Here is a 25726-nt window from a genome sequence, read left to right as displayed (position 1 = left end):
GCGTCGGGGTGAACGTGATTTAACATAAACATAAGAACGTCCAACCTTCTTAATCAACATTTGAGCGATGACTCAAGCTTGTTCTATGTCTTGAGCTGCGTGGCTTGCTTTGTAAAGCGGAATATTTGCACATCTATTTTGCCTCACAATTGGTGAGTCAGAATCAGTTATGGGAGTGAATATACATGCTTCTATTGACATGCCAGCACTCTTTGAAAACTAGGATCCTTAAGTATTCTTTGGTTGTCGCTGTAGGACACATTAAAGGTTCTGTACAACCCTACAACAGAGTGTTTCCCTAACCCTTGAATATCCCAGTGAACCCTTAAAGAATGCTTGAAGAACTTTTTTGGAAAAGTGTACTAGCAGTGAGGTGGGAACACACACACCAGGAACTTATTCAGGATGGTTCCTCAAAAGGTTCTGGATCAGTGATTAAAAAGAAGTTCAGTGAACAGAAGATTTCTGCGTCTGCAACTTATTTATTTATATATATATTTTTTACCCAGCGTATCAGCTCGTACTGTTGCAGGCCACTGAATCAACGAAGTAAATAGTGTCCTCTTAAAGGAGCAGTTTGACCTTTTTGAGGCGGCTGTGAGGTGAATTGGAATTACAACAAAACCCCTGACAACACTTCCTCTTCCTCTGAACCAGACCACTTCCTGTATTTGAACTACGTATGCTTTGTGGCTTAACTTTTAAAAGAAACCACCAGGACTGAGACGTCCTGATCCAGCTTGGAGGGTAGAACTAATTTCTGGACCAGATTTTTCTGTTTTAATATAAAGAAATAGTATGGTATGTTGAAAATGGTGGTTATTATGGGTCTAGAAGCACTTCTAAAATATAGCTGCAAGCAGCAATGGCGGATTCCTCCTCAAGATGGCGGACCATTTCAAAATTTTCATGGTAGAGAGACGTATCCCACAGATACAACATTTCAACGCCATTGGGTCAATGGCAGATTTTAAGTTCATTCTGTAGTTTTCTGTCCTCTTCTCACCTGTTTCTGAGTGAGCATGTACACATTTCAGCTTGTCAAGAGGCTTGAATGACCACTCAGGCAAAAAAAAGTAAAGTTGACGCTTTTTACTTTGTTCCATAAGTGCGATCAAGTAATTTCTCTTGACAATTTTCTCTTACTTTTCTTGTGTAACTGAAACGAAATACAAAAACAATACTTACTGAACATACATTAGTCAGTGAATAAATTGAATTCAGGTTACAATGCAATCTTTTAAGCTATATGCAGTGAAGTGTTCTTTGGCTCGAGCCAAGACAAACAGCACCACCTAGCGGACGATAAAGATATTGTTAAACATTTTATAACGTATACTATAATTCCTTCTAATGTCATTGTTTTTGGAGATATGAGGTTGTCATCACACATGGTAACATGCTGTAGTGTCCTCTTTGTGTGTGACACAGATCAAGTCCATAGTTTAATGTCCCATTGATTTATCAGCTGTCAATTCACCAGTATGGAAATAATTCAGCCAGTTGTTATTAGATTCCTTAGTGCTTAGGCCGCTATAGAAAGACATGTGTCCTACACATATGTACCACAGTTCAAGTCAATCGTTCAAGACCTACGGTTCATGAGGAGAAGATTTTTGTAGTTTTTGACAAATTTTCAATGTACTGGGAAATCTAACATGGCAGACTTTATGGGTCCCGGTGGGTTTTTTTTTTTTTTTTGTTCCCTATGAGAAATAAGGCATGTATACCAATTTTCAGACATTTTGGACTCATCACGTAGATTTTAGGCGTGGCCTGTAGTGCCAGCTATGGGATCATGCGGGCCATTTGTGGTGTACGAGTTACTCGTGGCCTGTAGTATCAATGTGCCAAATTTCAAAACTTTTTACCATTCAGCTCTTGAGTTATTGGGCACTTTATGGAGATAAGGAGAATAATAATCATAAGAGGAAGAAGAATACTAACAATAACAATAGGTTTCCTCCTGACGGAGGAATCCTAACAATCCAGAGTGCACCTTTAAAATGAAGTCTTAAAGCAGAATCTATTTTCCAGTTTTATAATACGAGACAAAATGTCTTCCTTTTTTAAAACCAAAATACAAGTACACACAACGTAACACCAGAGATAAAACACTGTAGGTCTATTATAATAAAAACATAACATGCTAAATATGTGCACGAACTGAATACGTCAAATAGTACCAGCATCATCATTGGGCATTAAAACAAAACAGACTTTCAAATTGTGTGTGATGTAAACCAGCATAAGGTCACACTGAAACAAACACTTGTGTAATACCGAGAAATCTTAAGAACGCATATTAGAAAACGAACACACACACACACACACACACACGCACAGACAGATGAAGTAGGTGACTGGAAAATGTGAGTGTGTTTCAGTGCCTGTGCATAAATTGTGGTGATCTGCCACTCGAAAGAATTTGCCAGGTCACCATGTCACACAGTACCACTACTCGAAACAGGAAACCTCAGAGGACCAGGCCAGATTTGTGCAAGCTCTGCATCTTACAGTAAAATCTGAAATCAGGTGCCAACCCTTACGTTACTGAAGTCCACTTAACAAAGGCTGATGCATAAATGAATTCAGTGTCTGTGTGTGTTCCAGGCTTTAAAGCTACGCTTGTTAAATAGCTTGTTTTAATTTTCGTCTCGAATATCCTTCAACATATAGTGTTCCCTCTTGTGTGTTCCTGAGACATTGCCTCTGGTTGCGTTGCTATTGCATAAACCCCAGGAGACTATGTTGGATGGACTTTGCATTTTTGGCTGAAGTCAGCCCCCTTGTGGTCACTCAAAGAAACACTGACGTGAAGTTGAATCGAATGTGTAGTCAGTAAGTTACAGTTACATAATAGACCAACAAAACTGTTTACGGCCACAAGAGGGCGCCCTAACTATAACTATAAATTCAACCTACATACTCTAGTTTCTACATAAATTATAGGGTTAATCTACCATATAGGTGCTATATGGTACCATATGGGAAAGGATTACCACCACCATCACAGGGCCACCAGTAACTAGACATGGTTGTGTGTGTGGTCCTGCTACAAGTGTATCAGGAGCAGCAGTCGTGAAGGGGGATTTAAGGACTGTATTACTTTACTGGTGTTGGATTTACTGGACGCAGATGTGTTTTAAAAAACCATCCTGTACCTGATTCACTTGTACTAGCATGAATTTGAAGAGTGATGCAAAGGGAAAACCATCTCCTCCATCACATTTGGATTAACGGCACAGGATTAAAATGATTGTTGATGTTTTAATTCCATGCATATTTGAGGTTGGCATGGTGGTGTAGTGGATAGCGTTGCTGCCTTACAGCTCCAGGATCTCTGGTTCAATCCTGAGTGTGGGTTACTCTCTTTGTGGAGTTTCACAGGTTCAAAAACATGCCACATGTGAATGTGTGTGTGCATGGATGTCCTGTGATGGTATTCCCACCTTGCACCCATAGGCTCCGGATCCTCCACGGCCTTACCAGGATAAAGTGCTTACTGAAGAATGAATGAATGAATGAATAAATGAATGCATATTTGAAACTTACAGACCTGGTTGCCTTGGCCAACATGTGGACTATAGGTAGGTAATTGACTCATTGATTCATAAGTTGTTAGGGTGTTGTTGTTTTTTTTTAAACACAACCATCTACTTTGAAAATGTTGTTTTTTTGGGGGGTTTTTTTTTACAGATCCCCCACTTGTTACTAAGTATATTTGTATGATAAAATAGTCAAATAATATGGACAAGTTGCATATACGCCGCTCTGAGTAGTTGAATCAAATGAATCAAAAGAATCAAATCGGTACAGTGAATCGAATCATATGCCCATCATTGTACTGTTGGTAAAAAGGGAGGAGTTGGGAATGGATGGGTGGGCCGGGTGTGTGAAGGTGATGGCTGGGGTCTATGTGTGTGTGTGTGTGTGTGTGTGCGCGCGCGAGGACACATGAAAGGCTTCAGAGAGGCCGCTTTATCATGCACAGACCGCTCGGAAATCGGGTGGCGTCTCTCTCACACACACCAATTCCGACCGAGTCTATAGTAGTGCACTTAAATGAGTTTGTTTCTGGAGGAGGGGAAGACGTTCCTGAGATAAACCCCTCTTCAGGCTGGCGCTGATTGACGCTATAAAACCGTACTGGACTCGTATTCATCACACCTCTCGCGATACGGTGTGGTGTTCTGGTGTTAAGGCTGAGCTTCAGTAATACTGCTCACCGGAGTCATGTGATGCAGTCCATAACTTCTCATACTAGTTTATTATATAGATATATATATTTTTTAAAAAAAATTAATCCCTACAATGTTGTAGACAGGATTTTGTGGCGTGATGTTGAATTAGAGGCCTTGTGCGTATTATGCGTAAAGGTGCCCAGGAAGGAAATTTTCACCCAGAGGTTTTTCAATAAAGTCTCAGGAGGCGTGATGGTGTCCCTTTTGTGTTGAGAGATTTATAAAGGCAGCAGGGGTGAAACTGACAAAGATGAAATGTATGCACGCCTTTATGCCTTTATTTTAAATTGGGATTCTTGGATTTTTTTTCTCTCCTTGTTCGTCTTTATTGCGATAAAGTAGAGCAGGCTGAAAAGGGGATTTTACGCATGTGAACTTGGATGGAAATTACTTTTTTCCAAGCCGTTAACTCCTTTATACATTCTCTCTCTCTCTCTCTCTCTCTCTCTCTCTCTCTCTCTTTCTCTTTCTCTCTCTCTTCCTCATTCGGTCAAGGCCTTGTGACTTTTTTGTTTTGAGAGAATCCACGGAAAATGAGAAATTAGCATTCCAATGTGGCGACTCACACAAATGTATCAGTGTTAACACCATGAAATCTTTTTTTTTTTTTTAACTTTAGGCTCTTTTTTTTCTTTTTTTTAAAATTCTCATCAATGCTGTAATCCAGGGTTGCCAGATCTGCGCCAACAAACGCAAAAAGAACCCCAAAATATAATACTCAAAACCCCAAACACGACTTTTAAAGTCCACTACACTCTCAGAGAAAAGGGTCCTAGCCTGTATCTTTCTTTTAACACTAGGGAGCACCTTTAGTATCTTTTACCTAGTAAGGTTGTATTGTCTAAAAAAAAACCCTAATCTTTAAGGATAATACCCAGCGACAAGCAAGAACGATTGTTTATGAGAATCTGATTAGCCCTTAAAATATCTGTGTAATTGTTTAGTAATTCATCTTAAGGCATTTTCCCCATTGCTAGTCTATAATGAATACAGTGAAAGTTATGAGAGTCTGCGAGTGCCCCAGGAGTTTATGGAGTTAAAGCCATGGGTTCTAAATAATTCTTTCACCAAGGGCTTAAATATGAATATATCATATGAGTACACTCATTGCCATCACTAATAGGTATATAAAAGAGTAGAGAAGTATATTGAGGTTCGGGGAGTGTTGGGTATTAGGTGGGGGTTTCTCTGATTCTGGTGTCAGTTTGGATTTGGGTACACACAAATTCCACATGTAAATTTGACACGTTTGGTTTTTAGCCACTTCACATGTTATGTTTTGCACATTTGTGAACTCAAGTGACCTTATCACATGTGCATGCGCTTTTATATTTCACATGCGATTCTCTCACATGATGATACATTTATTTTAATGTGTTCCTTTTTCACATGTAGGGAACATGATTGTATTTAGATAAATAGATAGATAGACAGACAGGAACATAGATAGATATGGTCTAGTCTGCATTTATATAGCACTTTTTTAACCTTAGCAGTTCCAAAGAGCTTTACACTGTTTTCTACCCCCCCCCATGGTAGCAGAGGCTCCATGCAAGGCTTGCCATTGGGAGCAACTTGGGGTTCAGTGTCTTGCCCAAGGACACTTCGGTATGTGGAGTCACATGGGCCGGGAATCGAACCGTCAACCCTACTATTAGTGGACGACCCGCTCTACCACCAGAGCCACAGCTGCATAGATAGATAGATAGATAGATAGTCAGAAACAGATAGATAGTCAGAAACAGATAGATTGTTAGATAGATAGATAGATAGATAGATAGTCAGAAACAGATAGATAGATAGATAGATAGATATATAGATAGATGGATAGAAACAGATCGATCGATAGATAGATAGATAGATAGATAGATAAATAACCCACAGCAGCAGTTAGTGAAAGCCCAGTTCGGTGGGTAAACTGCGGATCTGGCAACAATGCGCCAATTTTAGTACATTAAAAATTACAACACCCTGAACCCCACCCTGCTTTATCTGCTGCCCTCTCGTGGTGTCCTCGTGTCTCTATCGGGTCCGCTGAATCCTCTCTTACCCCTCAGTCCCTCCCTCTGCCTGCTGTAGAGCCCTAAGAGAGGATGGAGAGGGCAGGAGGGAGGGAGCGACAGAGACGCGGAGTGAGAGAGAGAGAGAGAGAGAGAGAGAGAGAGAGAGTTGTTGTGGGATCACAGGAGGGTTTAGTGTAAGTGTGTCGGGAGTGAGAGGCAGAGACACACCACGCGCTTCTGATTTTAAATCAGTACTGTTTTGCACTTGATTCAACTCGCAAAGAGTTGGAGTTTTAAAAAATATATATCATTCTTTGTTTTTATATAAAATGCGGCATCACCTTCCAGCTGACTTGTAGATAGTTTTTGCGTGCCGGTGGAGCTACAGTGATCTGACGCACACACGGATGATGATGATGATGTTCTCTTGTGTCCATAAGTCTCGGACTGAAGTGGATCTTTAGTGCCGTTTCCTGTGTGTCCCTCTCAGAGGAGTCTCCGTGTTTCGGGACGCAGAGCGCACAGAGGAGGGATGGATGTCGGAATGAGGCAGACGCACAGCGCCTCGGCAGGAGTCCACCTACTGCTGGCTCTCACACTGCTCGCCTGTAACTCTCACCTTCTGGTGCAGGCGAACTCGTGGTGGTAAGTGCACGCTCATGTAGCCTTAATAACGCGCAGAGATTATGGGTTAATCATCACTCTGAGTGATGAGGTGAGGATATAGCTACAGTGTGACATGTTTGGGTTGGGAATGAATCGAGCAGCATGCTGCGAACTGAGAACAAATGTGGAGGCTTTACAACAATATTTACCTTCAGCCCCAAATGGTCGGCCTGTTTGTAAATAAGGAGAGCAGCATGGCGTGGCCTTGTGTGAGGGGGGAATTACGAGACGTTTGAGCTTCTGAGTACAAATAAATACCATTGGTTTAAAAAAATCGAGACATTAAAAAGAAATCGATTCAATAGCCTTTGTGGAGTTTACACTTTGAGACGTTACATTGTTGCTTTGGAGGTGTCATTAAGGGTACTTTTGAGAGTGTATGGTTTAAAATTAGACCTTTAAAGCAGATACACAGCACCTTTCCAGGTAAAAAAAAAAAAAGAAAAGAAAGAAAAGATGTAGCCTTGATAGTACAACCCAGGAATAAGATAAAGTACAGTTTGGTGCCGAGAACATTATGACGCATAAACGTGACGCATACGTATCAATTCTCAAGCTGACATTTCATTTGCGCAGGTCTTTGGCCATGAACCCTATCCAGAGGCCAGAGATGTACATCATAGGCGCACAGCCTCTTTGCAGCCAGCTCACAGGTCTGTCTCAGGGCCAGAAGAAGCTGTGCCAGCTCTACCAGGACCACATGGTGTACATCGGCGAAGGCGCAAAGACGGGCATCAAGGAGTGCCAGTATCAGTTCAGACAGAGGAGGTGGAACTGCAGCACGGTGGACAACACATCTGTATTCGGCCGTGTCATGCACATAGGTAAGCATTTTGAACATTCTATAGTTGGAAAGATCCGAGACGCAAAACAAAATAAGCTTGCGGATTAATATCTGTTTGCGCGAATACGCACATGGCACTGCACGCGCGCATGCATATAAAGGGTCGACTTCCCTTCCAGCAACAATCGAGTGTTAGTTCCGCTGAGCAATGAAACGAGGTGTAAGAAACCCACTCTCTGAGAAACTCAGAACCCCCCTCCAGCCATCCACTCCCTCCTTTCCTCTTCCCCCTCCCCCCTTTTTCCGAGGGGTTATTTGCAGGCGCTCGCCAGGTTTATATGGAGGTGCCAGTCGCGCCATTGTGCAGCGCCGCTTTTGAAATGCAATTACGCGATGACACGGGGTCGGCAGATCCGGGACTCTATTTGAAGTCTTGCACCAAAGGCCAATAAAACGTCTCTCTGCGTCGTGGAGGCGCATCCGAGGAATGCAGGGCGCACACCCGTGTTTTCTTTCTTCTTCTTCTTCTCCTTCTTCTTCTTCTTCTTTTCCTGCCGTCGGGATTTGTTGATTTGGGTATGGAGTGGATTTTATTCTTTTTTTAATTTATTACCCCCGAAACACTTTAGCACAGACGCGCACCAGGAAAGCCAGGGGTGTGTGTGTGTGTGTTGGGGGGTATTTATATACCAGACATTAAGATATAATCCAGGATGGAAATAGTGTAGAGAAATGATACTAACGTAGACTTAATTCAAAGCTTAATTTTCACTTGATTTTCAATGAATAGCTTGTGAAAATACTTCGATACGACTTGAGTAGTCAATAAAACAATCCAAACACTAACAAAAAATCAACTCAAATGACTTTAATGCATGAGCAGCAAGAGGTTATGACAGTATGAAAATAAAACGGATGTATTAGACTACGTCTTGAGGTTTTCGTGGGGTTTATGCAAAACAGTACACAAGCTCTGAAAACCTGGGTTTAAAGAAAAACTCTTCCAGTGAACCAAAGTGTGGGGGGAATGCGTATTGTATAAAATAAAAAAAATAAGTGGAGTTTGCTCGTCAGTGTACAAGGATAGTAAGTTTAAAAAAATTTAAAAAAATAAATAAAAAGCGTTCTCACAGCTTGCAACGCAAGTAATCAAGTAATTAGTCAATAAAACTGAAATGAAAGATTTTCTTTTAAATTAGGAAGAAGTGAAAGACTGAGCAAGACAGAATGAGAAATAAATGGCGGACTTTGCTCCTGAGGATTTTGTGTGTGACTGGTGAAATAAAACTATATTAATATTTACAGATGGTACAGATAGGATGCTTTAAAAATAGTTAAGAACTCCAGCAAAAAAAAATAAAATAAAATAAAATAAAATAAAATCAAAAACTCACACTCAAATATTAAATAAAATTCAAAAATAGCCAAGTTGCTGAATTTAATAGGATATACAGTTGTAAAAATATTAAATGTTTCAGTCTGTATTAAACATGCACACGGAAATTAACGCATTAGTTTATAGGCAAGGGCTCATTGCTTCATAAAGGGTTCCTGTGTGAAACTCCAGCAGAAGAGAAACACACTGCAGGGTTCTACATAAAGCTTTGTAGGGTTGGGTTGATGTTGGTGCGCCAAAGAATATATATATATATATATATATATTTCTCACAATCTTTATAATACAGGGTGTCCCTAAAGTCTCCATACATACCGCAGGGGACTCTGTCTGCCAGAAACACGTCGGTTGTGCCTTCGTCAGCGGATGTTCGTGGACGTCCACTTCTCGGTCCACAACGCTCCCTGTCTTTTTGAATTTATTAACCCTTGTGCATCCTTATGGACATTTTTGGGGTTTTTTTTAAATCATTTTGTCTGTGTTAATGCAGACAGCATAAATTTAGCAAAAGGTGTGTATTTTTATTGGAATTTTAATATTTCACCCTCAATTGCTTTCATAAATCTATTTTAAACGAGGTACACAAAACAGTTACACTCAGGACCTTAATGACAAAAATGTCCCCATTGAAACCCATTCAAACTGCGGATATTTAATCCCTGTGACGTTAAAGTATAAAATCAGGCATACTGTTTTAATAGGCTTTTATTTTGTTGACAAGGTTTCAAAACGTTGATTTAAAAAAAAATAAAAATCTTAAATGTGTGTTATTTTCTCAGGTTTAGCCTCCGGGGAAAATACAGGTGCATCTCAAAAAAATCTGAATATCGTGGAAAAGTTCTTTTTTTCCCCCCGTAATTTAATTCAAAAAGTGGAACGTTCATATATTCTAGATTCATTACACATAAAGTGAAATATTTGAAAGTTTGACAACAGCGTCGTGTGTGATGTACTCGCCATCACTCTGATTGGTCAGACGTCCCAGTCTGTTGTGATTGGTCCACCGTTGTCAGTGTGTCGAAAAGGAAACGCCCACTACCATCACGAGTATAGATACTGTCAATTTGTACCTGCTTTACTCAGAAAGTCCTTCCTGTTGCTCATCCCAGTACTCTTATTCATAATCCGCTCATACTGAACTTCCTCTCAGCACACTCAGTACTATTTGTCTTTCCTCTTATATACACCTTTATACCGTAATGATTATAATCCCACTATCCGGCGTCACCCAGAAGACGATAGCGTCTCTTTTCAGTCTCGAGATTTCTCCTTTATGTCGTCTCGGGACGTTTTTCTTCACAGCTGTAACATCTGGATTTTTCATTAAGCATCTACGTCTACATCTGGATTTCTGTAAAGCTGCTTTGTGTCTATGTCTATAGTTAAAAGTGCTATACACATGATGCTGAATCGAAATGAATGACCGAGATGCAGTTGTAGCTTCACACACTGACCACATTATGAGATCGAGAGACTCAGAACCCGACTCCTGTTAGTCCTTAAAAGTTGTGCCTGTAAAAAAAAAAAAAAAAAAACACAGAACGGTCTGCTATGCGTTATTAAGTTATTTGAAATCTGCATTCCAGATGCGTGATACGACGGAACAAATGTCAGGTAACACATGTATAGCAGATGTGACATTATTCCAGTACGGGTTTATGTGAAGCTTTGTAGCGGGAAACCCATACGGCTGGATGTCGCGCCTGTTATGAAGCAGGGACTGCACAATGCGCCTGTACCGCGTCTTAATCTTTACTTTGATATTGGCCGATATCACAGAAGCCCCGATATAAAAAACGAAGCCTGTAACATACCACTAAATGTTTTATTGTGTGCTGTGTGCAGCCTAAGCGGTCTCGCATGCTCCTGATTGTGGGTGCTTTGATGAACCACAGCTTTCACATAAAAAAAATAAAAATTTTGTGGTCCATCTTTGACACACATCAAGAATCAAATCACTTCAAGGCTTAATTAGTACAGGCCATATCTCATTCGCAGTACGCATGTAGCAGCGTAATTACATGATGGTATTTTCTGTTTTCTGTTCAGTCCTTGAGCACGGTGTATTGCTTGCAGATTTGTACATTGTTGTAAATTGTAAGTTGTCTTTGTTCATGGAAAGTTCAGAAACAGATTGCCTCGATAAATCCAAGTAGAACTTTGCGTAAGAAACTCACGCCATGGCTGTAAACATGTGTGTTGCTTATTAATAAGGTCAGAATCGTTATCCATTCACATAAACCCAGACAATCTAATTGAAGTTTTCTTCAAAATGTCATTTCTGTCACATTTTCAGGGCTTGCATTAATGTTGAACGCAATAGAAACAGCAGTTAAATGCCTAAATATGCCTAAATGAAGACGTAAATATTCTTAAGAAAAAATGTGTTAAGTTGACTGTTTTTCTTAAGAGGGTCTGATACTTTTGACAAATTGTACAAATCAGGTTGGATGAAAAGTTTAAAAGGTTAGGGTTAGCGTTAGGGTTGCTTTCGTAATTATTCTTCTTCTTTTTTTTTTTTTTTTTTACGACTTCATCTGTATAAAATTGAACGACATCTAACCACGTCGCCTTGTACAGTTCGTCCTAGATCTGAAATGAAATCTGTCCTCTTCAGTTGCTTCCCGTCTCACGTGTCTTCTAGATAATACGACAGCGGATTCCTTTTTTGTTTCCTATTTATTTTAACCAGGCCGAAAAAGTTTCTAGCTGCTTCAGGTCACGTGATCTGGCGTGGATTAACACACACTTACTGTGCGCGTTATTGGCAGAGGAACAATTCTAGAAGTCAAATGACACAAAATGAAGGTCACAGTTGCACTGCATCAGAAATGGTTGGAAAAGGAGTGTTTTCAATGTCCACGTAGTGGTGAGATTTGACATTTCTTTTTAATTTGGGACGCTCGTGCCATTCCTCTGACTCCTGCATGTGTTGGTCCTACCTCCAGGCAGCAGGGAAGCGGCGTTCACGTACTCCATCAGTGCAGCCGGTGTGGTGAACGCGGTGAGCCGAGCATGTAAGGAAGGCGAGCTCTCGACGTGCGGCTGCAGCCGAGCCGCTCGGCCTCAAGACCTGCCGAGAGACTGGCTGTGGGGCGGCTGCGGGGATAACGTCAACTACGGATACCGCTTCGCTCGGGAGTTCGTGGACGCCCGAGAGCGAGAGAAGAACTACCCCAAGGGCTCGATAGATCATGCACGCACGCTTATGAACCTGCAGAACAATGAGGCTGGCCGAATGGTGAGAAAACACACACACACACACACACACACACACACACACATGTTTCAAACAAGTGATTCAAGTATAATATTGAGTTGGATCAGTTGTTGGGGAAACACACAATTGATAATGTAATATTTCTGATCTGTGGGTGTTTCGAAGTATCACATCTTCATCCGATCTAAAAAAAAAATCTGCTATACTATACTACAAGTTTATTCAAGTTTACTTTAAGTACACTAATATTTACTTGGAGAGAAATACACTGTCAGATGTCTGAAGGTATGCTTAAACAAAACCGCCCTAGGTGCCAAATTAACCATTTGTTTACTTTTAGATGTACTCGTAACGTTAGTGTTATATGCTTTTTGTTTTTTCCTTTCATTCATTTGATTTATTTAGGTCCACATACATTAAAAAAAAAATTCTTTTCATGTAGACAAGTTTTATTCTAGTATACAATTTGCTATTACAACAAGATTTTTCAGGTTGTAGTATATTGGATGAGACGTGTTGACCGGACTCGTACAGCTAATCATTGAACAAAAGACAGAACTGTTATTATCGTTTTTAATAATACGATAATAACTAATTAATCCAATTTATCACTGAAACGGTTAAGCAAATCACGTGCAGAATGTAAATAAATGGATATACTACATGATCCAAACGTTTTAGCGTTGTAGCGGACGCTTTTATCCAAATGAGAGAATACAAGCAAAGCGATATATCAAGCAGAGAACAATACAAGTAGTGCTACCGTACAAGATCTATTAATTGAGTTGTATTACATTTTGTTCCTGAATCCACCCTTCTGCTGGGATCAGGATAATCCCGATTTTTTGGCTAACAGGTATCCCGATCCTGCTCAAATGTTTTGAACAACACACACTGAAGGGTTGATCTAGCTCCAAAGTAAATCGGATTACATGATCTAATCTGATTTCAGAATCGTTTTTTTTCTTTTGAACCAACCATTTTCAAGATTAGATCCAATCCGAGAGCGGAAATGCGATTAGATTACTTCTGAACAACTGGGCCCAGGAGATAAGGATGAGCTTCCTTTTTCAGTTCTTGCAGAAAGCACATTCACATCCCAAGATTGGTAGAGTTCATGTAATAGGAGAGCTAGTTAGATTTTTAGATGTGTATGTGTAACTTTAAGTCACTATTAAGTTTACTTTCGGGGGCACGGTGGCTTAGTGGTTAGCACGTTTGCCTCACACCTCCAGGGTTGGGGGTTTGATTTCCGCCACCACCCTGAGTGTGTGGAGTTGGCATGTTCTCATGCTTCGGGTGTTTCATCCGGGTACTCCAGTTTCCTCCTCCAGCTTACAAAGGCATGCATTGTAGGCTGATTGGCGTCTCAAAAAAAAACCCCATTGTCTGTAATGTGTGAGTGTGTTTGTGATTGATTGGCATCCCGTCAAGGGTGTCCCCTGCCCTGTGCCCCGAGTCCTCTGGGATAGACTCCAGGCTCCCTGCGACCCTGTGTATGATAAGTGTAGTGTGATGTAGTATAGTACAGCATAGTATAGTACAACATAGTGTGGTATAGTTCAGAGTAGTATAGTATAGTACAGCATAGTGTAGTATAGTACAGCATAGTGTAGTATAGTACAACATAGTGTGGTATAGTTCAGAGTAGTATAGTATAGTACAGCATAGTGTAGTATAGTACAGTGTAGTATAGTACAGCATAGTGTAGTATAGTTCAGAGTAGTATAGTATAGTACAGCATAGTGTAGTATAGTACAGTACAGTGTAGTATAGTACAGCATAGTGTAGTATAGTTCAGAGTAGTATAGTATAGTACAGCATAGTGTAGTATAGTACAGTACAGTGTAGTATAGTACAGCATAGTGTAGTATAGTACAGCATAGTGTAGTATAGTACAGCGTAGTGTAGTATAGTACAGTGTAGTATAGTACAGCATAGTGTAGTATAGTTCAGAGTAGTATAGTATAGTACAGCATAGTGTAGTATAGTACAGTACAGTGTAGTATAGTACAGCATAGTGTAGTATAGTACAGCGTAGTGTAGTATAGTACAGTGTAGTATAGTACAGCATAGTGTAGTATAGTACAGCATAGTGTAGTATAGTACAGTGTAGTATAGTACAGCATAGTGTAGTATAGTACAGTATAGTATAGTACAGCGTAGTGTAGTATAGTACAGTGTAGTATAGTATAGTACAGCATTGTGTAGTATATTTCAGAGTAGTATAGTACAGCATTGTGTAGTATAGTACAGCGTAGTGTAGTATAGTTCAGAGTAGCACAGTATAGTACAGCATAGTGTAGTATATTGTTGTATATTACAGCATAGTGTAGTTTAGTGCAGTATAATACAGCATAGTGTAGTATAGTGCAGTGTAGTATAGTACAGCATAGTGTAGTGTAGTATAGTGCAGTGTAGTATAGTACAGCATAGTGTAGTATAGTGCAGTGTAGTATAGTACAGCATAGTGTAGTATAGTGCAGTGTAGTATAGTACAGCATAGTGTAGTATAGTACAGTGTAGTGTAGTAGTACAGCATAATGTAATGTAATATGGTATAATACAGAGTAGTATAGAGTCATGCAGCGTAGTGTAGTAGAATATAGTACAGTACAGCGTAATGTAGTATAGTAGAGTATAGTAGTGTAGTCAGCGTGGTAGTGGTATGTTCTTCTTTGGAATAAACTCCAGACTGTAATAAATACACGTCACTAGAAAGTAAACTAAAGAGTAACTGAAAGAGTCTAAAATCTAATCTAGTTTTTCCCCTGTCACATGAACGTTACCAATCTAGACCTAATTTAATTTTTTTGTTCACTTTAAAGTAAAATGCATTTATCGTAAAAAAAAAAAAAAGTGAAGCAAAATGTTATTTATCAATAACTATAGTATAGCTTGGTATAGTATTGTATAGTAGCGTATAATATTATATAGTATAGTAGCTTGCATAATAATAGTATCTGAACCGTAATAATGGACTTGACTTAAAGAGTACTAGAACGTGACTTAAAATTAATCTTACACGTCTAAAATCTAACTACTTTTCCCTATCACACGATCAGTACCAATCTGGGAGTAAAAACTTTTACGTTTTTTTGTCTACTTCCTATTAAAGTGCACTTATTAATAAGTATATAATAGTATAGAAGCAAGTGTAGTCATAGTATCTTCAAAGTATTCTTCAGAATAAACTCAGAACTGTAAAAGTCCCTGTGTAGTGTGATGCACATATAAATCTAGAGAGCTCATGAAATATGATGTAGTAGACTTGGTATACGTTACTACTTTAAGCTATACTATACTCAGATATGCTGTTAGTTTTGGTTTTATCTACAAGTCACAGAACAAACCCAATATCCAGGAATACAAGTACATTATGAGGTCTTGTCCACATTATCCAGCACTGGTGTATTTTAGACTGAATAAGAAAATATGAAGGCAGCCTCTGCTGGTCCAGGAGAACATCCAAAACACACAGTGGTGCTTTTAGACGTTGCGCTCACATACCAGAAACTTTATCACCATTTCAATGCATTTATAAACCTTTTATAGTGTTATGGTTCTGTAGGGCCAGTGGGTCGTACAACGCGCAGGAACAAAGTCAGTTTTGGGAACCAGCACCATCTAAACATAAACTAGCTTCTCGATTGTAGGTTTTGGGCCTGACTACAGCAAAGGCAGCCCACATGTCTATACAATGTAGTCCAGGACAGGAACAGCAACAACCGCTGCTCCCAGTGTTCTTTGTGGAATGTTTGTGTGTCTTGGGGAGTGTGTTTGTGAAGAGTGTGTATCTAATAGCCCGAGCCAGAGGAAGAGATAATTTACTGGAAGTGTAGAAGACCAAATGGCATCCGCACCAGGTTAATGCCCTTGGAGTCTGGTCAGGGTCGGGAGGTCAAAGCGCATTTCGTTTTCACGGGTCCATGGTCAGGCACTGGACTCACCGGCCTCTGACCAGGCGACGAACGTAGATTCTCTCCCACGTAAATATTCAGCAGTTCTTAGCAGGTTAGTGTGTAACGTTTCAAATGTATGCCACAGCGCTGTTGGATTTTTTGATTCAGAAGGTTTGGTCAGAAGGTGTTGATTCATTTTTTGTAGCAGCAGCTCTGACAGTAGTTCCGGTTGCTAGGGAAATCACAGGTTTATATTAATGTTCTCGTTTCTATAGTAACAGCACACAACAACGCAGGGACTTGTTTACAGCTGCTGTAATGTAAGTGGTATAACATGAAGTGACTTGTCTCACAGACTTTTCCACTACTAACAGGTAAAAAAAAAAACAGTCTCAGTCCTTAATGAATAAAACATTCGAGTTGTCAAATCGATGAGGTATAAGAGGAATAAAACACTTCTGGGTATACTGTTATGGGAAAATGTTCAACTTTAGGGTGGTAACACTAAGCCCACTGCATCGCACCCCACCATTGTTGATTACTATCATATAGTTATAAGTTATAGAAACAATTTTGACATTCCTACAATTAAATATTGCTGCAATGTTGCAGGAACGTATACAAACCTCGTTTAAAAACGTTCTCAGAACAACCAGATAGATGTTTTTAAAGAAACGGTCGTCGAATGTTTAGAGAACGTTTAATTGTTAGCACGGTCTCTAATTAAACTACATTTTTAGTTTAATTTCAGGGTCATTCATTTCTACATGAAACTGTTGAATGTTTGTGGAAGGAGTCCAGAGTCGTGTGTGTGTGTGTGTGTGTGTGAGTGCCTGGTGAGATGCTCTCAGGTAGCCATAAAGCGAGCAGCTGGCTTATCGGTGCTGCAGAATATCAGCTCAAGCCCCCAGACCAGGCAGGAATGTGCTCTGTTTTTGTCCCTTGCTTGCTGGAAGGACACACCTCGCTCTTTCCGCTGGTCCCCTGAGTGCTTTTTCGGCGTCATAAAAAGTCCATTTGCCTGCTGCGGTGGGTGTGGAGCACGACAGAGCCTCTGCTCTTCTCCTGTTTGTCTTTGAGCAGATGAGCTTATTTAAGGTGTTTACAGAGCAGAAGCCCTCTCTCTGGGATCGTGGTCGTTCTGAGTGGCCTCGGCTTTCAACCCCAGGTGAGGAGGTCAAGGCGCGGTTGAGAACCGCCGAGCGTCGTCTGACCCCTCACCAGACCGTTTGCTTTTCTTCTCCTGAAGAGTTATAAGCCCGGACTGTTTACTGTCGCCCTTTTTGTCTTTTTGACTATTAATTTTCTTTGGAAGTGGGTGACCTTGGTGGAGAGGGTATGGCTTTGGATTTGTACTTAACGTTGTAGTTGTAACATGATAATTTGTCTGAGTGGATGTTGCTAGCTGGTCAATGTTAATAGAACATTGTAGGAATGTTAAACAAGGAAGTAAACGCTTCAGGACGTGCTGTTATAGGAAAATAATCAACAACTAGCTGGTGGGACGCAGCCCAGTGCAATGCGGAGTTACCGTTTCTTTTCCAATAACATCATACGTCCCAAACGTATGTGATTCCTCTTACACCGTGACAACTTTCCAACGCTAACAACTTTTATTTGTTAAAGAACGACTTGTAGTATTTTTTGTAATCTGTTTATATTATTATTTTTGTTTGATTTCATACAAAAGAAGGAGCATGAGCACTAACGCCACCTCTAAACCTAACCTTAACCGTAGTAACATTTACTACAAATTAAATTGTGCAAATTGTTACAGATTTTCCAACTGAGAGACCATGTTGGGGGAGAAAATATCAGATTTTAATTCAAATCATTTCCCTTTTCCTTTAAGATAAAAAAAAAAAAAAAGATTAAAAAATTAAAAAAGTAAGATGAAGTCTGGACATTTTTTCAGTCACTTCCATGTTTACCTGAGCGCTCTCTCTCCCTCCCTCTCTCTTTCTCTCTCTCTCTCTCTCTCTCTCTCTCTCTCTCACTTAATAAGACAAAAAAAAACGCAGCTTGTCATGTTACATGTTACAAATTCTTTTTCTTGATGAATTTCCCACGTCAGAAAACGTACTGTCATCAATGTTAAATAAAATGTGTCCTCAAAATAAGTAAAATTTCACCGTATGAATATATATAGTATGTTTTTCTTTGTTACTTAACGCTATGGCGAGGGCAGCCGTCGCGCCGTGTGCCCTCTCGGGTATTTTGCAAGCAGCTCGGCTTGTTTGCCCGAGATTTGTCTTGCGTGGAGAGGCTCAGCGCTCTGAGGCCTTTGTGCAGGTGACAGAAGCGTAGCACAGGGATTGATCGAACTTCCCCAATGTCTTCCAGCGCACAGCCCCATGGGAGGAGGGGTGCGTGAGTTTGGTTTCGGTGAAGGATAGCGTGTGGGGAAGGTGTGCGGTCATGGCTCTGTGGGTCACAAAAGGCTGAGCGCTTTGCAAAGGCGTTTGCCATCGCCACACAAAGTAACTGAAGCAGAGCTGTCTGACACTGACACCAAAACACACACACACATACACAGTCTGAGCAAACATCCTTACTTTTATACTTTAAATGAACCACGGTGCAGTAATCTTCAACACAAAGAGAATGAAGAGAAGTGACCTGTGAGGCTTTACTGTGTAACACAAACCGTGTTGGATTCCTGATTTATCTCATTTTGCTCCTCGGATCGATGTACGTGTTGTTAAGAAGGTCAGAGTGGAATTTGTGGACAATTTCTCCGAAATGAGCTTCGTAGTCAAGTGCAAAAGTTTGCACACCCAAAGATAAGACATATATTGTTTCTATAGCGATTTACAGTTGTGCCCAAACGTTTACATACCCCTTGTAGAATCTGCAAAATCTAAATACGTTTATATGAATAAGTAAAGAATGTACAGGACCTGGAGGATTTTTCTCCAGAACAAGCACAGTGGGCAGTTTAACTGCTCAGGACAAACAAGGGACTCGTGAACGACTGTCACAAAACATGAACACAGTCATGTAACGACACACGGTATTAAGAAACGAGGGTGTGTAAACTTTTGAACGGGGTAATTTTTTTATAAATTCAGCTATTATCTTGTCTAGTGGACTATATGTAAACATCTGTGATGTGAAGTAGCTTGTTCAGGACAGAACTAGATAAAGAACAACGTGGGATTTTTATGATTAATCTTAGTTTGTTAAAGATTTTGCAGATTCTACAAAGGGTATGTAAACTTTTGGGCACAACTGTATAGTGTCAGGCTTATCAGAAGGAAATATAACAGTATATAATAGTTTATCTTAAAGTATTGTTAATAATGTAACGAAAAATAATATCACTTCAAAAGTTTGCATATTTCTTTTTAACATGGTTGTACATATCCTCTAATAACTTTCCTTTAGAAATAAATCCTCTCCGTTATTATATTACGGCCACCCCAGATGTGTTCCTGTGGTATCTCTGGCAAAACATTGTTGCTTACAGTTTGAATTTTTGTCATGTTGCAGGATTTGATCACATTCTTCACATTTCTTCACTTTCTTGTAGATAAATATTTAAAATCGAAACACATTTCCACTCTTCCTGTTCAACCACCATTGTGGGGGCACAAACTTTTGCACTCAGCTCTAGGCTTTGAATGTAGTAAAGTACTGCGTCATCTTTATTCAGTGTATTCGGATGCAAACGTTGGATACACTCAACATTTCCTTCGGTAAAACTTTTTTTGGACATACATTTTGAAACGTAGCCTACGTTTTCATGCCCCCCCCCCCCCAATTCAAACACTATGGGGGCACAAACCTTTGCACTCAACTCTAAGCTTCCATGTTCAGCATATTCAAACACAAATGTGGAATACCCTCACAGTTCCTTTTTTAAACCGTTCGTCTACATAAAATCTTAAAATCGAGATTTCCCATTTAAACACCCCGGGGGGCACAAACTTTTGCACTCAACTCTAGGCTTTTTCAGTGTATATACTCCTTATTCAGTGTGTTCAAATGCAAATGTCGGACACTCTTTTACTAAAACTTTCTTGTAGATACATTTTAAAACGTTCATTTTTTCAAACAGCATGGGGGACACAAACTTTTGCACACATCTCTAGGCATTTGATCGTATCGTGACATCATCCTTATTCAACGTATTCAGATGCAAACAGCCAAAGAGTATCAAAACACCCGACAGGTTTGTAGCTCGGTCGTAGAAGGGAGTCGGGTTTTGTTGTATTTGAGCTGCACTTTCCCGGGCTTCTCTTATCTGCGCACACCTTTTAGGGCCTGTTTGTTTACTCCAGCCTGCCCCCCCACCCCAGCCGGCCCCGACCCCGACCCCGGCCCTGTCTGAGCACGCTTCATTGTGCTCGTGCCCAAGACCGTGTCCTTTCTCTGCACCACTGAGTCTGACTGTCTCTCACACCAGGAGAGCGAGAGAGAGGAAAGAGATAGTGTGTGAACGAATGGAAGAAGAGTTATTATTTCCACAAGGTTTTGATTTGTATCGTTCTTTTCCTGACGTGTTGATGGTATAGGATGTTTGTATCTGCCTGTGTTGTATCTGACGTGTTGATGGTATAGGTAGAGGATGGTTGTATCTGTCTGTGTGTGAGAGAGAGAGAGCGAGAGTGAGAGATAGAGAGATGGGGCCAGGCTGGTATGCAGGTAAGAGTGCTGCTTGTCAGAGAATGTGCTTTAAAGTGTGAAAGCTTGGCCTTCGCTCTTTATGCAAACAGGTAAGAAGGAGGGGAAGCAGCAGCTGTCAGCTGAGGGGGGTCGGCGAATGCACCACCTCTACAAAGACGCCTGTTAAACCAGCGTCTCGCATGAGGTGTTAAAGGGAGGTGCCAGTCCAGGGGCCCTAGTGAGGACAGATACTGAAACTGATTGAAGGACAGAAAGAAAGAAAGAATGAAAGAAAGCGACAGAGAGAGACGTTTGATTTTCCCATGATCAGGATGCTACATAGTCACGAAGACACAAAGCCAGTTCAAGAGCTTATTCTCCTTCATACCACAGCACTACTGAATGCTTGATTCTGATTTTTCAGACGGTGTTTGTTCATTTTCTATAACAGCAGCTCTGACAATAACGCACCTATTAATGTGCTTGATATAATATTCAACTATTTCTGTATTTACACAACGACGCTCCGTGTAAACAAATTAAAAATGCGTGTTTTCTGTAAGTGGACATGTATATAGTGTTTGTTTTTTTTTTAACGAGGAGTCTCCAGTGTCGGTGCCTGGAAATAGTCCGAGCTTTACGGTTTCCGAAACGGGAAAGTCTGTTCGCGTTGTGATTTCTTGTTAACATGACACGCTGCATTTTTTACTTCTGACTTCAAGAGAGGAAATAAAAACGGAGAGAGGCTGGTGAGGGAATGAGTGTTTATTGCTGCTATAACGTAATAAATAACTGGAAGAAACTTGGGTTTTTTTGTTGTTGTTTTTTTTCTTTTCTATTTTCTTTTTTTTTGTGGAAGTTCCACACCATTAAATGATACTATAATTAGATATATATATATATATTTTTTTTTTAATTCAGGATTTTCATTTATTTAAAAAAAAAATTGACCATTTGCTGTGGTATAAGAGCAATAAAACACTTCAGGACGTGCTGTTATTATATTTTTAAAAAATATTACTTCAGGGGTTCTAACGGTAACTGTGTCGGTTGATTATTTTCCCATAACACCACACCTTTAAATGTTAAGTACTGAGCATATGTGTGCGTTAATGGATAAGGGTGTAAATGATGAATGTGAGTTAATTACACTGTGATTAATTACGTTTTCATACCAGTCACCACCACACAAAAGCAGGCTTTTTTTTCCCACAGGGCGTTTTTCTTTTTCTTTCTTTCTTTCTTTCTTTTCTTTCTTTTTTTTTTTTTTAAATAAGATTGATTACAGTGATAACTTTTAAAAAAAACACACAAAGCCAGCAATTAGTTCCCAATAGCACTACTTTAAATGCTTCCCTATTGATTCAGCTGCAGTTTCTGTGATCTGGGATCAGCAGGAAGTCCACTTGGACCTCACTGTGTTTGAGAACAAAATGACCATTCATTTCATTGTTCTCTGACTGTGAGCCCTGTCGCTCTGTTTGTTAAGAGAGTGTAAACCCTCAAAGTCCCCTGGAGGCTGTAAAACACTACCACATGGACAGACTGCATGTAATGAACTTTTTTGTCCTGTGGAGGGCGGTGTGAGCTTGCAAAATGTTCGAAGTGTAGACATATTTACTGAAGAACATCTGAATGTACTATCTATTAGATAGTAATACAGGCCACCTACTCTGCACTTCACTAGTTTCTATGCGCTACAAGTGAGAAATTATTCAAAGAAAATTTAGTATTATAAACAAATTATTGCAGATCCTAACTGTAACAATATATATATTTTTTAGCACGTTGAAATTGTGCTAACACGATGCTGTATCTACATGCTAACGCAAATATAGCAATAAGTGAAAGTATCTTAGCTGCACTTTATAAAAGAGGGAACTAATTGATAATAAAGTTGAGTGTGAAAGCGGTTTCTGCAGTGGAAAATGTGCTGAAAATCTGAGTTAGTGTAACAATAACAAGGGTTATTGCATCATAATACATAAGAGCCAATCAGGTTCAATATGCAAATGCAGCCTATACTAGAGCAGTTTACCAGGGTGGGGTGGTATGAGTGGAGTAGAAGGTGTTTTTTAATTTGCATATTCATACATCTCATCCTGGATTTCCTGATGAGGGTATTTTAATGATAAGGACATGTTTCAGCTTCCTGTGGAACTGGATGGGGTTCTCAAACATTTTTGGACAGGGACCAATTAAAATATAACAAATCCACAGACCCTCTCCGTATAGATTTAATTGATGAACCATCTATTCAAATATTCGATTAATTTAAATATGCACCATAATATTTCAACCAATTGGAGTCAAAGAGCTTTTTTTTTACTTTGTGAACTCACACTACACTCACGTTCTTTTTTTCTTTTCTTTTCTTTTCTTTCTTTTTTTAAAAAAAATTAATGAAACTGCAATAGATTTAAGACTCTTTATAGACATACTTGCTTTTAAGTTATTGAGGTTTAGATTAAGCCCATTAAACCCAAATGATCAGTCAATTAGGCTAATAACTATAAGAAGTCAATGATACAACGTTGAAAATAGTGGGTTGTGATTTCCAGTACTGTAATAAAATATTTTTAAAAAATCATGGACCCCTTTGGGTCCCTGGATCCCACTTTCAGAGCTATAGAGGTATAATTTCAGAGCTATATCAGAGGTATAATTTATTATAGAATTAAATAAAACACTACGTTTTGGATACCCTTGATCTACTCTCAATGTAATGAACTGTATTGACCCCTAGGGGGCAGTGTATTTCTACAAAAACAACTTCTTTTCTACTGAGACTTCTATGTTTGGGTTCAAATATGATTTCAAATTATAAAATTGTAAAGAGTTTTGTAGTTTTCTACATGTAAAAGCATGCCGTTACAGATACAAACAACTTTTTTATTTTGTCTCAAATGGATCTATTAACATGCCATCTTTAAAACTATAGTTCCGATAATGTTAAAACTCAGCAGTAATGTATGTTAATTTCACTGTTTTTGTCAACTCACAATCTGAACATTAGCAATAGTAATAGCAAAGAAAGCTTTAAGCTCCACCCACATGACACAATCACTTACTGTCATTATGATACACGTCAGTTTCTTTTATATATTTTATGGACTACAATAGCTAGTGTGTAAACACGTTAAACCTGTGTTCAATACCTGTGTTCATGAACTTTTCCTTCCTAACCCTGATTATAAGCGTATGAGAATACATGTACGAATATCAGCAATCCACATACGAAGATTTATTGTGGTATGTTTTGTTACAATCTTAATAAAAATCATGCTAGTATCTGTGTTATACTCTTAAATCAGCTGTCATCGTAAACAGATCTCCATTTCTCTGTACCTAGGCGGTAGTCAATCTGGCCAGCGTGTCGTGTAAGTGCCACGGCGTCTCCGGTTCCTGCAGTCTGAAGACTTGCTGGTTACAGCTGGCTGACTTCCGGCGTGTGGGTGAGTTCCTGAAGGAGAAGTACGACAGCGCTACGTCCATGCGCATCAACCGGCGCGGCAAGCTGGAGCAGGTGAACCAGCGCTTCAACGCTCCCACCTCCGATGACCTGGTGTACATCGACCCGAGCCCGGACTACTGCCTGCGCAACGAGAGCACGGGCTCGCTGGGAACACACGGCCGTCTCTGCAACAAGACCTCGGAGGGCATGGACGGCTGTGAGCTGATGTGCTGCGGCCGCGGATACGACCAGTTCAAGACCTACAAGCACGAGCGCTGCCACTGCAAGTTCCACTGGTGCTGCTACGTCAAGTGCAAACGTTGCACGTCACTCGTCGACCAGTTCGTCTGCAAGTAACCGAGACACTCGTTAGAGACACGCCGAGCAGTTAGCAGGCGAGATGTGGGACGGACCTTCTGGAGCACAGAAGGAGTGAAATGTACTAAAATGATCAATCAAATCTAAAGAAATCTTTAAGTATAGGTATTAATTATGTGGTGGATGGTGACACTTTTTTCGACACTTTGCTTTCACTCGAGAGGAAAAGACGAGGTATGATCAGCGGGAGGTTTTTGCTTTCAGACGTTCTTTCCCTTGAGAATGAAACGCTCTCCAAAAACAGATTTATCACGCTAGTAATCCAGCATGCTGCTCCGCCCACTCCTCTCTCACGGACGCTCTCTAAACCTCCCCTGCGACAGAGCTCTTAAATCCCTCGGGTCAGCCCCCGACCTCGAATGCTGGACTTTGGATGATGCCGTGTGTGTTGACCTGTGAAATCTACGTTGCTAGAGAAAGCATTTATAGTCACCAAAAACGTCTGACCTTACCCTGATGATTTAAAATCACCGCCAGTCTCTTGAATATTTGACCTTGAGAAGCTTTTAGCTCGGGTTCACTTTGAACTGTTCTGACGTTCGGAGCTCTCTCTGTCTGTGAGAGGGTCTTCCCTCTTACCATCATCTCCTCCCAGATCATCCAGTGATATCAAGTGCCTCAAAACAGGGAGCCACATATTCAGATTTGAAAAAAAAAAAAAGAGCAAAAAAAAAAAAGGGGCTTTTTTTAAAAATAAGGACTGCAAAATAATATTTTAGCCGAACAACAGTGGTTCAGATTATATTTTATTAATTGCTTGTCATGTTATACATCGTATGTATTGTTCTGATTATTATTTTTTGATACAGAGGCTTCTACTGTCGAGTTTTTATTTTAGCGGGGCGTCAGATAGCCAGGCCACGGAGGAAGATTTTAGTTAAATGGCCTTTTTGTCAATCAGTGTGAATAACAGTCCATGTATGCAAATTACACTTCATGATTATGACATCCATGATTTTATATGTTAATCCAGATCGTTTGCTGGCTAATGACCATATGCTTGTTGTGTGTATGTATTTCCCCATCATTCAAACCAGTAATATTAAAAAATATCAATAGAGATGATTATCA

At 40.0% G+C, this 25726-nt stretch overlaps 1 protein-coding gene across 1 annotated transcript in view; it reads left to right on the top strand.

The window, feature by feature from the left end:
• Nucleotides 1-25726, top strand: part of wnt5b (wingless-type MMTV integration site family, member 5b) — a 121587-nt gene extending 95861 nt beyond the window's left edge. The window contains exons 3-6 of the mRNA XM_053650818.1: nt 6740-6892; nt 7490-7737; nt 12042-12334; nt 24176-25726. Coding sequence (XP_053506793.1) covers nt 6780-6892; nt 7490-7737; nt 12042-12334; nt 24176-24634 — 1113 coding nt within the window. The 5' untranslated portion in view covers nt 6740-6779 and the 3' untranslated portion in view covers nt 24635-25726. The remainder of the gene's footprint in view (nt 1-6739; nt 6893-7489; nt 7738-12041; nt 12335-24175) is intronic.

This window comes from Ictalurus furcatus, chromosome 19 (genome assembly GCF_023375685.1).
Source record: "Ictalurus furcatus strain D&B chromosome 19, Billie_1.0, whole genome shotgun sequence".
Taxonomy (NCBI): domain Eukaryota; kingdom Metazoa; phylum Chordata; class Actinopteri; order Siluriformes; family Ictaluridae; genus Ictalurus; species Ictalurus furcatus.
The sequence above is the reverse complement of the archived record's forward strand: the minus strand, read 5'-3'. Positions and strand labels throughout refer to the sequence as shown.